Below are 16328 nucleotides of genomic sequence, written 5' to 3'. Positions count from 1 at the left end.
CCTTTTTCTTTTGCTTGGTGAAGTTTCCATGCTAATAATTTTTATTGTTCGATGTTAATTTGCTTGAGGTTCTCCTGGTCTCTTTCATCAAACCTGTTCTGATATTTTCTGCTAGAGAAGCCAAGTCTCTTTACAACACTTGGTGATATCTCAGTGATGTGTCAGCAAAGACAAATATAGATAATGAATTCAACATCAATGCTCTAGCAGAGGCTTTGGCAGTCTGAGGAAAATGCTGTTTGAAAATCTAGACCTCAAACCGAGTATGAAGCTCAAGGTCTCAGACACCAGTCATCATTGTTAACCCGTATGTCAAGACCTACAAACTCAATAGCCAATATCAACACCTACAATACCCTATCTCCACTCAACTTGTTCCAATAGGCAGGCATGTTGCTTGCATGCCCAAATCCACACTTCCAAACAGATACGCTACTCTGAACTGCACCAAGACAAAAGAATACCAGGAGAATGGAAGAAATGTTCCAACAACACTCTCAAAGTTTCCTTGAGAAAGGATAACATTGACCACCAATTTAAGGGAACACATGGCACATGAACGCTGAAAATGGAGAAAGAACACTCAGGATGGCACTTAGAGTGTTTCACTTACCACTTCACTGCCATATGTTCTGGCTGTTGACGTGGAGAGGTCCTTCATTGGGAGCACACAGTTACCCTAACATAAAACAATGAAAGAAACAAAACTCCTCCAAAACTATGCATTTGGCCATCATGGCAGCACCTGTTGAATCACCAGTGACAGGGTCTGAGGGTCTAATATTGGTCTCATTATCCACCACGGAACTATTGGAATTATAAAGAAAGTCATCATCCTGCCTGAGTATACTTGAAAGACTGCCTGAGGAAAAGTACAACCACATGTTCATGCTCACATGTGTTAGAATTGTAACCTCTCCACCTCAACAGCCAGAACATATGGCAGTAAAGTATGTTTTACAGTAAAGTGGTAAGTGAACCACTTAAAACTAATTCATCCTTGAATTCTTTCCATGGAAAAATAGTTTAAAAATATAGCAAATGACAGTTCACTGTGTACTTTGGACTTTTTCTTAATGCTCATTGAACATGTTTGGAATCAAAGTTAGTTCTTAAAAACTTGTGTTTAGTTGATAGTGATCTCAAAATTGAGTTATAAGACTGTTCTACTTTACATGCATACCAAGGCAACTGCCTGGTTGAGGATGTAAATCCCATTTATTATACAAATTGAGATGCTATGATGTATATTTTTATTAAAGTTCATAATTTGGGGTATGGTTTTCCTGGCTACCAAACCTATTTGTTTTGAGGGGTGGAATGTGTATGGATTTGTTACATTATTGGGAGTATGATATGCAGTGTAAATGGAAGAATACGAGAAGAAATGTTCTGTTAATATTTTCATTAACTTAGATGTAATGGAATCATACAAGTTGGAATAAGTTACCGTAAGCTATAAAAAAAGAATCATCGAATCATTGTTGCACTCGAGGAAACCATTCAGTTTTTCCGAGTCTCCACTGGCTCTCTGTAAGAATAATCTGCTCTGTTGCATTCCATAGATCTTTATCCATTGCCCTTTTTTCCCTTTATGTATCTTTTAGATTCCCTTTGGAAAGTGATTATTGAATGCTTCACCATTCTTTCGGACTAAAAAAAAAACAATAAAGCAAAGCTGGTTACCAAGCTCATGGAACTGAATCTCTGCTCATCCTTCTGCAATTGGATCCTCATCTTCCTCATCCACAGACCAGTCTGTTCGAATTGGCAGAAATACTTCCTCCTCATTAACAATCAGTACGGGAGCACTTCAATGCTGCGTGCTTAGCCTCCTGCCCTGCTCACTCTATACTCATGACTGTGTAGCCGGATACAGAGCAAACTCTGTCTTCAAGTTTGCCGACGACACCACCGTTGTTGGACGAATTACAGATGGTGATGAGAGAGTATAGAAGTGAGATCGACAGATTGACCAAATGGTGCCAGCACAACAACCTGGCTCTCAATATCAGTAAAACCAATTAACTGATTGATTCAACATGGGGGGGCAGAAAATCTACTTAATCACAAGGTTTTGCTTGTGTTTATTCATATTTATTTTCCATTCTAAATTACTCCCAAACTGAGAGTCAAGAAAAAAGGACAGATTTCAATACCTGATCAAAATAGATGTGGTGGAGCTCAAGACGTTGCTGTAGGCATTTTAAACATATTGAGAAAAAGTGTGCCCAGTTGCAACAGTAATCATGGAAATGCAACATCACTAGCATCGACTCCTTTGCAAGCCCAAACTAAATGAGCAGAATAGATGCAAGACAGTACATTGTCTTCAAATTGAATCAAGAATCTAGACCGTTTGCATGGCAAGGGGAAGTTTAATTCCAATCAGAAGTGGTTTACAATCTGGTATGTCGAAATATTAAGTAGAGATAATAACTGACATTCAAAAAAAAAGGTAACCAGAGAAACACGCGAGTTAACTTATGGGCCATGCCCACTTTGGTGAATGTCATAGTCGTAGCAGGTCACCGAAAAAACGGTGACTGGACCCCCCTACGACAATGTCTACAACAACCTATCACCTAGTTGATGTCAACCTACGGCAAGCTACCAACAAACAGCAACCCATTAGGACGTCCACTTCGACCACACCTACGACAACCTACGTCCACCCGCGACAAGCTACGACAAAGTACGACCCTGTCGGTAGACAACTTAAGACAATTCAGTTGCCGGTACCTGTCGCCGGTTGATGTAGGTAATCGCCAATGGAATTCACCAGTCAGCACCGGCGACAACCTACGTCATCCTGGCGACAACCTATGACAGCACCCACGTCAGGAGAAGTCTCCTGGTGGTCTCCACTGTATCAGTGGATGTCTGGGGACTCCCACCCTCGCCTTACTCCCTGCACACCCGTGGCAGAACTGCAGCAACTATGCTGGACTATACTGCTGCAGAAACCAGTCTGAAGAAGGGTGGCCACACGAAACGTCACCTCAAAGCAGCTGCATTTCTCTTGGGCAGCTTACAACCCAGCAGTATGAATTAGTATGAATATTGTTTTCTCTAACTTCAAGTAACTCTGGTTTTCCCTCGCTCTGTCTCCTCCCCGCACTTGTTCCCCGACTAGTTTCACTGTCCTCTTGATTAAATTTTACTGATTGATTGTATGCCTCGTTGACACCTTCCCCGTCGCTGACAATGAACCATTCTACATTTCCTTGACCAACATCTGCCCCGATCTGTCGTTTTCCCACCTTACCCTTCCATATCTTTAGTCTCCCACTCCCCTGACTCTCAGTCTGAAGAAGGGTCTCGACCCGAAATGTCACCCATTCCTTCTCTCCACAGATGCTGCCTGTCCCGCTGAGTTACTCCAACAATGTGCATCTATCTATCTTCTATGTAAACCAGCATCTTTCCTGGCAGTTCCTTCCTACACACACTGCAGCAACTGCAAGGTTGGCCTGAGTTGGCCCCATGTGGAACCTCAAAGCAGCTGCCCCGCTGGGCTGGTGGTTCCGTGATGGTCTGAGTGATACCAAAGAGGAAAGTTTGAAGGTGTGAGGTGAGTTGCTGCGCTGCCAGCCCCTGCCATCGGGGTGTGCTGTCTCTCCCAGCGCCCGCTCTCCCCTCATCTCCCTCACTTTCTCTCGCTCTCTCCACTGGCTCTCATTCGCACAGCAGCAGCCACTGACTGACTGACACGGACCAAAGTTATCCCGGAATAAGGACAGCACGCATGTGCCGTCAACCCGGATGTAAATCACTTGAGCCGAAAGTGTCAGGCGGCCGGGCCGATCCGAACCGATCCGAACCGGGCCAGACCCGGGCCAGACCCTGCTAACTCTGCATTCGCACATTACCAAAGCAAACAAAGGCGACAGGCAGCGCAGGACATCGCAGATCACCGCGTCCATGGCATCAATTGGCCCATAAAACCGCCCAAGCAAGTGGGAGAACCGGGCGGATTTTGGCGAGACAAACCCGGGATAACCGGGATGAAGCAGAGCAGGGCTCGGTGCATCTGCTACTTGGAGATTACTCTGATGACAGCTCTCTCAGGTGATGTACAGGAACGGAATACTTTCCCCACTGAAGTTTCCAAGCACACTTGGATGAAATTAAAATGGAAAAATAAAAATTCAACCAAAATGCAAAGATGTTTAACCATTGCATTTTAAAGAGAGGATGTCCATTGATTTTGTTTGAGGCATGATGACAAGACTATTTTGAAAGATGTTGCTGATCGCGGAGTTGTGTTTTACTGTTGTTGTGGACAGTTATTCTGTTACCGGAAAGGATTTATTATCAAGTTACTGCTCCGCTTCGTGGGTATCAATCGTGCCCAAGGCAACCAACAAGTTTCTCCAATTCACAACAGCCTGAGCTATAGGGAGAAGTTGTTCAGCCGTGGAGCGCAGGACGATGAGGGGTGACCTTATAGAGGTGTATAAGACCAGGAGGGGAATAGATCGGGTAAATACACAGACTTTTTTTACCCAGAGTAGGGGAATCAAGAACCAGGGACTTTAGGTTTAAGATGAGAGGGGAAGATTTAATAGGAACATGAAGGGTACTGATTTTACATGGTGGATATATGGAAAAAGCTGCCAGAGGAGGTAGTTAAGGCAGGTATGGTAACATCATCAAAGGTCATTTGGACAGGTATATGGATGAAAGGTTTAGATGTATATGGGCCAAATGTGGCAGCTGGGACTAGTGTAAATGGTCAGCATAGGCAAGTTGGAACAAAGGTCCTGTTTCCATGATGAATGTGAACAAGGAGAGATGCTTTTGTAAGAACGCCATCAGTTTATAAACAATAATGATGTTACTCTTGAATTGTTTTCATCTAAACAATTTTGATTGTAGCATGATTTATACACTATTTTCGCTCCCATACAGTGTGTGCTTTCCACAATAGTAACACTGGCTTCAGTTAGAATGTATGTTAAATCATGTTTGAAACTGTAATATTAGTGTGGTTTCTTGTTAATCACATGTCTAATCCAATCTATTATGAATATGTTGTTATTTTACCAAACTGCTCCTAGTCACATATCTGAGTAAATATAGCTTTGAAGTTTCCATACAATTAATAAAAGTTCATTCAAGGAGCATAGATTATTTAAACAGTATATTATGACTTTACTGTGAACATGCACGTTTTCAAATAACATTTGCTTAATATGTTTTGCTGGATTGTATAATGATATTGCAAATAAGCATATAAAATATATAATTTTACACTTAATGTCTTCCAGTCTAGTGAGATGAGATGGATTTCCGAGGCAAAAAATATGAGCGAGGAAGTAACTGGTCAGATCCTGAGGTGGTGGAGTTGCTGCAGCTTTGGGCTGATGAATCTGTTCAGATGGAGTTGGAGAGCTGCCTGCGGAATCAGCATGTCTTCAACAGGATAGCTGAAGTCTTGAGGGGAAAAGGTATCCACAGAACTGGAGACCAGTGTAGGGAGAAGATTAAAAAAATGAAACTTGAATACAGAAGAATTAAGGATAACAACAAAATCTGCAGAGGTGGCAGAACCTGGAAGTTCTTTGAGGTGATGGATAGAGTGCTGTCCAACAGACCAAATATTTGTTATAGTACTGTGGGTAACACGGTGATAACACAGCAGATACCACCAGGTATTCTGGCAACAGGAGATGGCTATATTCATCATCATCACCACCATCATCTGACTTCTCCTCCACTTGGTATTTCTCATTCACATCATCCTCAGGAACTAATGGATATAAAATGTGAAGAAGTGGATTCGGATGAACACAGTGAGACTCCTGAACCACCGCCCTCTCTTGTACTCCAGCAGAGTGGAGATGATCACGGAATGGATGGGAGTCTTTTGGAAGGAGGTCAACATGATGGGTCATCAGTTATTAGGGTCGATGTTCCAGCAGAGAATACCATTTCCCCATCAGGTTGGTATGAAAAGAGCTTTTTGCGTTATCTTTTTCAGTCTTTAATTTGTGTCATATTTTCTCTTTCTTATTTCTTATCATATTATTTTATTTTCTACTTTTACCTTCCCTGTCTCCCTTTCTCTATTTCCGGCTCTCATCCACATTCTTAGCTTTGATTTCTTTCTCTTCTCGACCCCCTCTTGTGCCTACCATTTCCCTGCAAAAACTCTTGGGCTCATTTAGTGGCAATGTTAATTAGCCCAACCTTTACCTTGGCACCAACCCAACAAACCTGACTCCCATTCTCTTACTATTAATCATCCATAAATCTAATTTTTGCTCATTTTTTTTTCATTTCACAGTAATGTTGTTTAAAGTATTCAAATCGTTGTTTTGATCTGTTGAAGAAAAAAAGCAATGTGAATTTTACAGAAATACAGTGTTACTAGTGCAATACGACACTTATTATTCTTGACCAGCCAGTGGTGCCAAGAAATCGCAGTCATTTGATGTATGTCACTAGATTTCATGAAGCATTTTATATAAAATTGTGGATGAAAATGGCAGACTTAATATGGTCGTGTTATACCGCTTCTGTTCATTATTTGGCACTTGGGTTAACAAATGTTAGCTTTGTCTTCATAAAGGGGAGAGGTTGAGTAGGCTGAGTCTCTATTCCATGGAGTGCAGGAGTTTGAGGGGAATCACTTGCATAATTCTACGGCTGTCAAGGCCTTGAAAACAGTCTATGCTGTGCATTGTATTAATGTGCATAATAAAAAAATGCAATGTAGTTGATAGAATAGGTAGTTTTCTTCTCAAAATAGGGAAAATGGTAGTCTATGGTGACTATGGCTAAAAGGGTGCGTTATCCTGTCACCAGAACGGATAACAGGTCTTTTCTGACAATTTTTCCAGGCACGTTATATAGAGTCATAGAGTGATACAGTATGGAAACAGGCCCTTTGGCCCAACTCACCCACACTGGCTAACAATGTCCCAGCTACACGTCCCACTTGCCTGTGCTTGGTCCACATCCCTCCAAACCTGTCTAATTGATTCTTAAACGATGGGATAGTCCCAGCCTCAACTACCTCCTCTGGCAGCTTGTTCCATACACCCACTTTTTTATGTGAAAAATGCCTTGGATTCCTATTAAATCTTTTCCCCTTCCCTTTTGAACCTATGTCCTCTGGTCCTTGATTCCCCTACTCTGGGCAAAAGACTCTGCGCATCTACCCGATCTATTCCTCTCATGACTTTGTATACCTCTATAAGATCTCCCCTCAAACTCCTGCACTCCATGGAATAGAGACCCAGCCTACTCAACCTCTCCCCTTTATGAAGACAAAACTAACATTTGTTAACCCAAGTGCCAAATAATGAACAGAAGCGGTATAACACGACCATATTAAGTCTGCCATTTTCATCCACAATTTTATATAAAATGCTTCATGAAATCTAGTGACATACATCAAATGACTGCGATTTCTTGGCACCACTGGCTGGTCAAGAATAATAAGTGTCGTATTGCACTAGTAACACTGTATTTCTGTAAAATTCACATTGTTTTTTTTATTATAGATGTTGTTGAATAAAGGTTTTATTATAGATGTTGCTGAATAAAGGTTTTGTACATGATGAAAATGGTACAGATGTACAGCTGGGCATCCTAATGATTTGCTTTCTAAGTCATTCACCCAATAATTGTCATGGCTTTACAATACTTTGAGTCTTTCAGTTCTGCACCCTTGGGAGGCAAACGTGTTATATGTACTCGTCTAAAGTTAATATCTCTCAAATGGAATTTTCTACATTGAAAAGCATCTTCACCATCGGGGGTGGGAGATTGGAACCTTCACGTGGTCCACCCTGTTTCGATGAATACAAACAACCCAGTGTGCACAATCAAATAAGATCAAATAGAACAAGTTGTCCTACAACTTTAGGCTGTGCACGCCATACGCAAGAAGAAGACCATAAGAGGCAGTTCATTCTTCAGTCTGCATATGCTGTTAGACTTTTTTTTGTAAAGTGTTATTGTCTACCTCTCAGTATGACACTTTCATGGTAAGATGGAGAATTTACGACTACAAATATGCTATTTCGATTGCATATTAGTCATTTGTAACTATTTTCAGTCTGCAGAATATTTGTATATAAACAGTAATATTTGAATATACCTTTTTGTATCATCATTGAAATCTCCTGATACAAGGTCATTTATAAAGATGAAGAAGATTAAGAATTAAATAAGGCAGGGCAGGTAACTGATGTGTTAGTGGAGGAGCACTTTGGGACCAGTGACCGTAACTCTATTAGTTTTTAAATAACTACAGCTAATTGTAGTTAAAGTCCTAAATTGTGGCAAGATCAATTTTGATGATATTAGAGTACCTTTCAGCACTTGATTGGGGGGATGCTGTCTGCAGATAAAGGGATGTCTGGTAAATGGTATGCTTTTAAGTGTAAAGAATAGAGAAAGTTCAGGGCCAGCATGTTCCTGTTAGAGTGAAGTGCAAGGCTGGCTGGAGTAGAAAACTGTGGTTGCTTACAGTATGGCAGCCGCTGGCCTTTTTCAGCCAGTTGCCGGCCCCGGAACGCAACCATAGTACTTTTGGCAGGGAGCTGCTCGCTCTATACCTGGCCATCCGGCATTTACGATACTTTCTGGTGGTGGCTCTGTGTAATCGAACCCTTGCGATTGGCTGGAGAAGTCACATGAGTGCGGGTGTTTTATTTACTGTATTGATTCATTCTAGCGGCACACGTATGGGACCAACATCGTGTATTTGGCCTCTTTAGCGACTCGGGTAATTTCGTTATTTCCGTTCTCAAAATAAAACAATTTTACTTCCCCACCGTCTCGACTTGCCAAAGCAGCAAATTTATATATAGCAAATTTTCTTTTTACAAGCAGCAATTCATTGATGAAAATATAGCCTATTTTGGTAATACTGGTGTTGAAAAACTACTGAGCAGGAAACAGGGAAAATTCCTGTTTGTTGAAGTATTATAGGAATGTTACCTTGCCGAAGTCTCATCCAAAACAAAACATCACCTCTAAATGACAGGATTTCTTGAATACACTCTTCCCTAAATACTGTATTTACATACTCCAGGGATGTGAACACTGCTGCCTGGCCTAACGTTTATTACCCATTTAATCGAAGAATCAGTCATTTATTTGCGTCAGCACAGTACAGGGTAATTGGGAAGTGGTCGTGATCCAATGTGCCATTTGTGCCAGGTGGAAGAGACAATGATTGGCATAAGAAACAGCCAAGATGTATGCAAATCCTGAAGAAGAACATCTCCAAAGGAGGGATGGTGTCACTGAGCTAATACTGATATACAAATTCAACCTTGAATAGTTTCTTTAGATGCATTACTTCATTATTATGACCACAAATAAAAGTGTTGCAGTTTTTGGAACCGTAAGCAATGTATTTTTGGATTAACTCTGTGTTTCTTTATTTCAGACTATGTCAATCAGAATATAGGTGGCACATCTTCAGGAATGCACACCTCAGGACCTGCATTTTCCACCCTCCACAGACTTCGCCGGAAGAGGAAGCCACCCCGGGTGAAGGATCCCTTAGATGACATTCTTCTTAAATTTCTCACAGCGCAGAGGGTAGTGGAGGAACGTTTCCTGCAAATGGAGGAGCGCAGAATGCAACGGGACATGGAACTAGAGGACAGGCGGATGCAACTGGAACAGCGCCGGATGGAGCTGGAACGGGAGCACGAGTACAGAATGTTCACCATCTTTGCTCAGATGGTGAATGCGCTTCGACACGGTGGCTCCGTGCAGAACTTGGGCTTGGACCTCAGCCGAGTCTTCTCACAGTCCTCTGACCAAGCTACTGAAACAGTTGGAAGCCCGAGCTCAGCCTCCACCTCCAAAGATGGTAGCAGTAGAGTGCTCCAGCATCAGAGCAAACCTTTACCAAATGGATTGAGAGATGTTACAACTCATGCAGAATTGAATCCAACATTCCAGCACCTTCAGTCAAGTATTTATTTATCGAAAAGAGGAAACGAAATTAAGAATTTTTTTGGAATATTTCAGAAAGATTCTCCTGCGCATCACGCAGATAAGTACGATGAAGACAAAAACCCGAATGTGAGTCTATTAAGCTGTGTTAAATAACCAAGTGTAGGTCTGAATTACTACTTTAGTTTGGGCATTTGTATTCAATCACTTTCTGTTTGGGATATGTTAGCTACGTAATTTAAATCTATATCCAATTTCAGATTGGTTAATATATTTTACCTGGGTTTTTAAGACACAGTAAGAAGAATCTATTTAAGAGACTTTAGGTCAAAGTGAAAAATTAATCTGCACACATAAAGCTGTCCAAATGTAGCAAAATCTTTAAAATGTTAATATTAAGTGGAGATGGTGGAAAATTGTCACAAAATTGTCTTGAGATATTCATGGGCTTGGGTTAACTTACCTTGCAGTTTGGTACATATGAAAAATGTTGTAGGCTTGATCCTTTTAACATTATGTACATTATGAATATTGTACATTAAGTTTCACGTTTGGTGTGGGAACTACTCTGCACACAGGTTTATTGTCTATACATAGCTTTCTATCCACAGGAGATGAAATGTTGGATTCTGGTGCAAAAAGCAAATTGCTGAAGGAATTCAGTGAGTCAGGCAACCGTTTTTGGTGATGTATGACTGTATCAGGACTGATGCAGGGTTGTGACCCAAAACGTTGACTTTCCCTTTGCCTGTACAGATTCTGCCGGACCCGCTGAGTTCCACCAGCAGTTTGTTATTTGCACCATTCTGGATCACTGCACTTACCCACGGAAAGTTCTTACAGGAGCTTTATTGGTGGTTGTTAAAGTTGCTTCTATTTCTCTGCAGTGTTGATTTTTGATCACTTTGTAATACATTATCAAGCATATTTAATCTTCATTCCAATGCAGTCAATAAGAAAGTTTACAAATCACGTCGATGAAATTTGAGTCAATTTTAATCTTCATTGTACTAAGAAATAATTTCATTATAATCTTCATTATACTAAGAATATCACAGAGAGAGTTGTGAATTTTTGGAATTCACTGCCTCAGAAGGCAGTGGAGGCCGATTCACTGAATGAATTCTAAAGAGAGTTAGATGGAGCTCTTAGGGCTAGCGGAATCAAGGGTTATGGGGAGAAGGCAGGAACGGGGTACTGATTGTGGATGATCAGCCATGATCACATTGAATGGTGGTGCTGGCTCGAAGGGCCGAATGGCCTACTCCTGCACCTATTGTCTATGTATCTATGTAAATATTGATAATTGATGGGATGATTAATATTTTTTTGCTATTTTTAAAACTGAAGTAAACAGACATCTAAAAGCTCTTTCTGACATGCAAGTGTATTAATCAAATGTTTTAATAGGCATGTTAATCTTACATTTACCTAATCTATGGGAGGGTGTTGCCTTTGGTCATTATGTGCCAGGAACAATGTCCTTGGTTTTTCATTTCCTTTGGTCTTCCTGGAAATCATTGTATGATTCATGTTTGCTGCGTGGTTGATGTACAGACGAGAAGAGTATTTTCTCTCCTTTCCATTCTCATAAATCAGCAAAATCTGCGGATTTCAGTAAGCTGGAAAACTCATCTCCAGCAATATCTATGTTGTTTTAAATACAGTTTGTTGGGTGTAAATAATGTAACTATTAATGTTACGAAGCATAGTCAGTGAAGATTCAGAAAGGCCTTCCACATGCTTTAAATTAAATTTGACTTTGATGGTAGAATTGGAGCCACCTAACACTGACATTGTAGGACAAATTGCAAAGTATGTTTGCATATAATTTACTTTTCTTCAGATGTATGTCATTATATTTGATTTACTTTCATCTTTGTTCCAGGGCATTATTAATCTGGGAACCAGTGAAAACAAGCTGTGCTTTGATCTTCTTTCCAAAAGGGTATGTCCATTTGTACACTTTTATATCATTCAAAGAATGATTTAAATGCCCTTCCTAAATATTACTTACAATGTTCAACTTTTTCCTATGCTAATGTTTAAAGCAATTTAAAGCAATAATGTTTGCAAATGAATTTCATGCTTTCGACAAAAGTTCCTATATTCGATTTCTTCAGAAGATTTATGGTTGCCTTTCCGTTTCATGTCCTTAATCTTTCATATAAAACTCTAAATTTCCAAATGAACTCACAACAGAGTTTAAACCATTTTCATAACTGACTTGTAGATTTATAGTTATTAATTGATTAACAGGTTTTAAGCACGCTCAATTGAACGGTTGATTGCTCCTTTTTGCAGGTGATGCAGACTGACATAATACAGATGGACCTGCCACTCTTGGAGTGTCCAGACTGGAATGGACACGAGTTGTAAGTACTGTGTGATTTTAATTAGTAGTTTATTGATATTACATCACTTTAATTTGAATGTGCATCCACGAACATATACTGTCAAAAATCTGACTAAATGTTCTGGGTTAATATTTCAACGCATAACATTAGAGATGTTCTGTTGTTTCAGTTTAGATATTAAAATGAAATCTAGAGCGACCCAAGGAACTGCAGACTCTGGTTTACACAAAAAGACACAAAATGCTGGAGTAACTCAGTGGGCCAGGTAGCATCTTTGGAGAACATAGATAGATCACGTTTCAGGTCAGGACCCTTCCTCAAACTGATTCTGGTGGGGGAGGGAAAGCTCGATGAGAAGTGGGGGAAAGACAAAGCTTGCAGGTGAAGTGAAGGGGGGGGGGAGGTTAACTGGCAGATAGTTGGACAAATACCACAAGTGAAAAGACAAAAAGTGTGAGATCAGGATAGAAGAGTGCAAATTGTGAAGCCAGAGCACGGAATATGAAGCAGGTAGGATCCTCAGACCTCAGTAATGAGAGATTGAAGAGGTCTGCAAAAAAACACCAGCCAGTTGGTCCGCGCATGTTTTGATAAAGGGACCAGATACATCATCAGTTCCAGACACTTTCTGAGGGTTCACCCTCATGAAGGATCTTCTGACATCAACCTTGGTGACTGAGATTACAATATCATCGGGGGGCTATGGGAGCCTTGAGTATTCAATATTCTCCCTATGAAAATGTGCATAGAATACATTGAGCTTGTCCAGGAGTAATGCCTCATTGTCCCTTGAGTTGCCACTTGGTTTTGCCTTGTAGCACGTAATGGTGTACAAGCCACAACTGCTGAATATCTGTCTCATCCTCTAATTTAGAGCAGAAGCCCCTTTTAGCCTTTTTGATGGCCTTATTGAGATCATACCTGGACTCGTATGAATCTACATCAACATGATTGCCCAAGATGTGGTCCTAAGAAGATTGCAGACCTCCCGTTTCATCCAATGCTTCGGGTTTGGGAAACACTTGGATGGTTTTGGTGGGAACACATCCCTACGTACATTTCCTTATGAAGTCAGAAAGGCCTACTGTGGTGTATTTGTTCAGGTCAGTTGCTGTGTCCATAAATATTGTGCAGTCTACCAACTCAAAGCAATCCCACTGTCGTTCCTTTGCCTTCCCTGACCAGCTTAGGGCAGTCCACACATCTGGGGCTGCGCCCTTCAGTCGCATTGTTCCTTTGCCTTCCCTGACCAGCTTGGGGCAGTCCACACATCTGGGGCTGCGGCCTTCAGTCGCTGCCGATATGCAAGAAGAGGTACAGGCCAGGGGTCAGATTTTCCAAAGTGTGGGCAAGGAATGTAGCGATGGCATATCTGATATATCTTGTATACTCTGGAATTTAGAAGGATGAGAGGGTATCTTATTGAAACATACAATTATTAAGGGATTGGACATGCTAGAGGCAGGAAACATGTTCCCAGTTGGGGGAGTCCAGAACCAGGGGCCACAGTTTGAGAATAAGGGGTAGGCCATTTAGAACGGAGATGAGGAAAAACTTTTTCACCCAGAGAGTTGTGAATCTGTGGGATTTACTGCCTCAGAAGGCAGTGGAGGCCAATTCTCTGGATTCTTTCAAGAGAGAGATAGATAGAACTCTTAAAGGATGAATGAATGATTGAATGGATGAATGAATGAATGAATGAATAGTTTTATTTCAGTCATACATTAAAAAGAACAAAACTTTACAATCTGTGTGAATATGAACCAACACTGTGTCCATTTCACACAACGTTCACATAATCAATGACTGAAAAATAGGCTGAAGCCACAAAGCTTATTTTTTCCTATCCTATACAATCCATAAGATAACCCAGAATATCAGCATTACAAAGGAAAGAAAAAAAATAAAATTTACTCTAAATTGTAATCCTTACTTATTTTACATTTTAATCATTTTACATTATAATCCTTAATTATTTTACATTTTAAGGCTTTTTTGAAACTCAACGGAGAGATACAAAATTTCAACTCATCACTAAGCCCGTTCCATAATTTGACTCCCAAAACTGAGACACATCTATATTTTACATTGGTTCTCACTTTACATGCTTGAAAAATACACAACCCCCTTAAATTATAATGTCCTTTTCTTATTTAATTTATTTTTGAATACTAACAGAAAGGCTTTTATTCCTAACTCGGAAAAGTATTTCTAATGTGTTTACATGCACAATATCCAAAAATGTTAAGGTACCAGACTTTATGAATAATGGATTTGTAGTTTCACGGTAAGAAGCTTTATGTATTATTCTAATAGCTCTTTTCTGGAGTTTAATTATAGAGTCTATATTTGTTTTATATACATTTCCCCAAACTTCAACACAATATGATGTATATGGCATTATAAACGAGCAATACAATATTTACAAACACCTTATTCAACAGATCCTTTGTTTTGTAAAGAATAGCAATGGATTTAGATAATTTCCATTTGATGTATTCTATATGTGGCTTCCAACAAAGTTTATGATCTATAATCACTCCCAGGAATTTTATTTGATATACTCTTTCAATTTCAACTCCATTTAAATTCAATTTTATTTCACAATTAACCCTGTCACCACCAAACACCATAAATGTTGTTTTATTTTCATTTAGGGATAACCATATAAACCATATAACAATTATAGCATGGAAACAGGCCAACTCGGCCCTTCTAGTCCGTGCCGAACACTTATTCTCCCCTAATCCCATCTACCTGCACTCAGACCATAACCCTCCATTCCTTTCCCGTCCATATACCTATCCAATTTATTTTTAAATTACTAAATTTCAAACCATTTTTTTAGCACTATCATTTCTCTTTCTACTGTTTTCAATAGTTCTTTTATTATCATTCCCTGAACAAAATACATTTTTATCATCCACAAACGTAACAAACTTCAACGTATTAGATAGTTTACAAATATCATTTAAAGATACCGGAGTCAAGGGATATGGAGAGAAGGCAAGAACGGGGTACTGAATGTGGATGATCAGCCATGATCACAGTGAATGGCGGTACTAGCTCGAAGTGCCGAATGGCCTACTCCTGCACCTATTGTCTATTGTCTAATGATGGTGGAGGAAATGGAATTATAGACCAGTTAGCCTGACATCGGTGGTGGGGAAGATGCTGCAGTCAATTATAAAAGATGAAATAGCGGCACATTTGGATAGCAGTAACAGGATCTGAGTCAGCATGGATTTACGAAGGGGAAATCATGCTTGACTAATCTTCTGGAATTTTTTGAGGATGTAACTAGGAAAATGGACAAGGGAGAGACAGTGGATGTAGTATACCTGGACTTTCAGAAAGCATTTGATAAGCATAGGAGATTAGTGGGCAAAATTAGGGCACATGGAATTGGGGGTAGAGTGCTGACATGGATAGAAAATTGGTTGGCAGACATGAAACAAAGAGTAGGGATTAACAGGTCCCTTTCAGAATGGCAAGCAGTGACTAGTGGGGTATCGCAAGGCTCGGTGCTGGGACCGCAGCTATTTACAATATGCATCAATGATTTAGATGAAGGGATTCAAAGTAACATTAGCAAATTTGCAGATGACACAGAGCTGGGTGGCAGTGTGAACTGTGAGGAGGATCCTATGAGAATGCAGGGTGACTTGGACAGGTTGGGTGAGTGGGCAGATGCATGGCAGATGCAGTTTAATGTGGATAAATTTTGCTATCCACTTTAGTAGCCAAAAACAGGAAGGCAGATTACTATCGAAATGGTGTCAAGTTGGGAAAAGGGGATGTTCAACGAGATCTGGGGGTCCTTGTTCATCAGTCAATGAAAGTAAGCATGCAGGTACAGCAGGCAGTGAAGAAAGCGAATGGCATGTTGGCCTGTCTAACAAGAGGAATTGAGTATAGGAGCAAAGAGGTCCTTCTGTGGTTGTATAGGGCTCTAGTGAGACCACACCTGGAGTATTGTGTGCAGTTTTGGTCCCCTAATTTGTGGAAGGACATTCATGCTATTGAGGGAGTGCAGTGTAG

At 40.4% G+C, this 16328-nt stretch overlaps 1 protein-coding gene across 1 annotated transcript in view; it reads left to right on the top strand.

Annotated features, from left to right (window-relative positions):
* The first annotated feature begins 3739 nt into the window (after positions 1 to 3739).
* The window catches only part of accs (1-aminocyclopropane-1-carboxylate synthase homolog (Arabidopsis)(non-functional)), a 36268-nt gene continuing 23679 nt past the window's right edge, over positions 3740 to 16328 (top strand). The window contains exons 1-5 of the mRNA XM_055649406.1: positions 3740 to 4071; positions 5274 to 5948; positions 9413 to 10059; positions 11819 to 11878; positions 12235 to 12305. Coding sequence (XP_055505381.1) covers positions 5288 to 5948; positions 9413 to 10059; positions 11819 to 11878; positions 12235 to 12305 — 1439 coding nt within the window. The 5' untranslated portion in view covers positions 3740 to 4071; positions 5274 to 5287. The remainder of the gene's footprint in view (positions 4072 to 5273; positions 5949 to 9412; positions 10060 to 11818; positions 11879 to 12234; positions 12306 to 16328) is intronic.

Source organism: Leucoraja erinacea, chromosome 18 (assembly GCF_028641065.1).
Source record: "Leucoraja erinacea ecotype New England chromosome 18, Leri_hhj_1, whole genome shotgun sequence".
Classification (NCBI taxonomy): Eukaryota; Metazoa; Chordata; class Chondrichthyes; order Rajiformes; family Rajidae; genus Leucoraja; species Leucoraja erinaceus.
The sequence above is the reverse complement of the archived record's forward strand: the minus strand, read 5'-3'. Positions and strand labels throughout refer to the sequence as shown.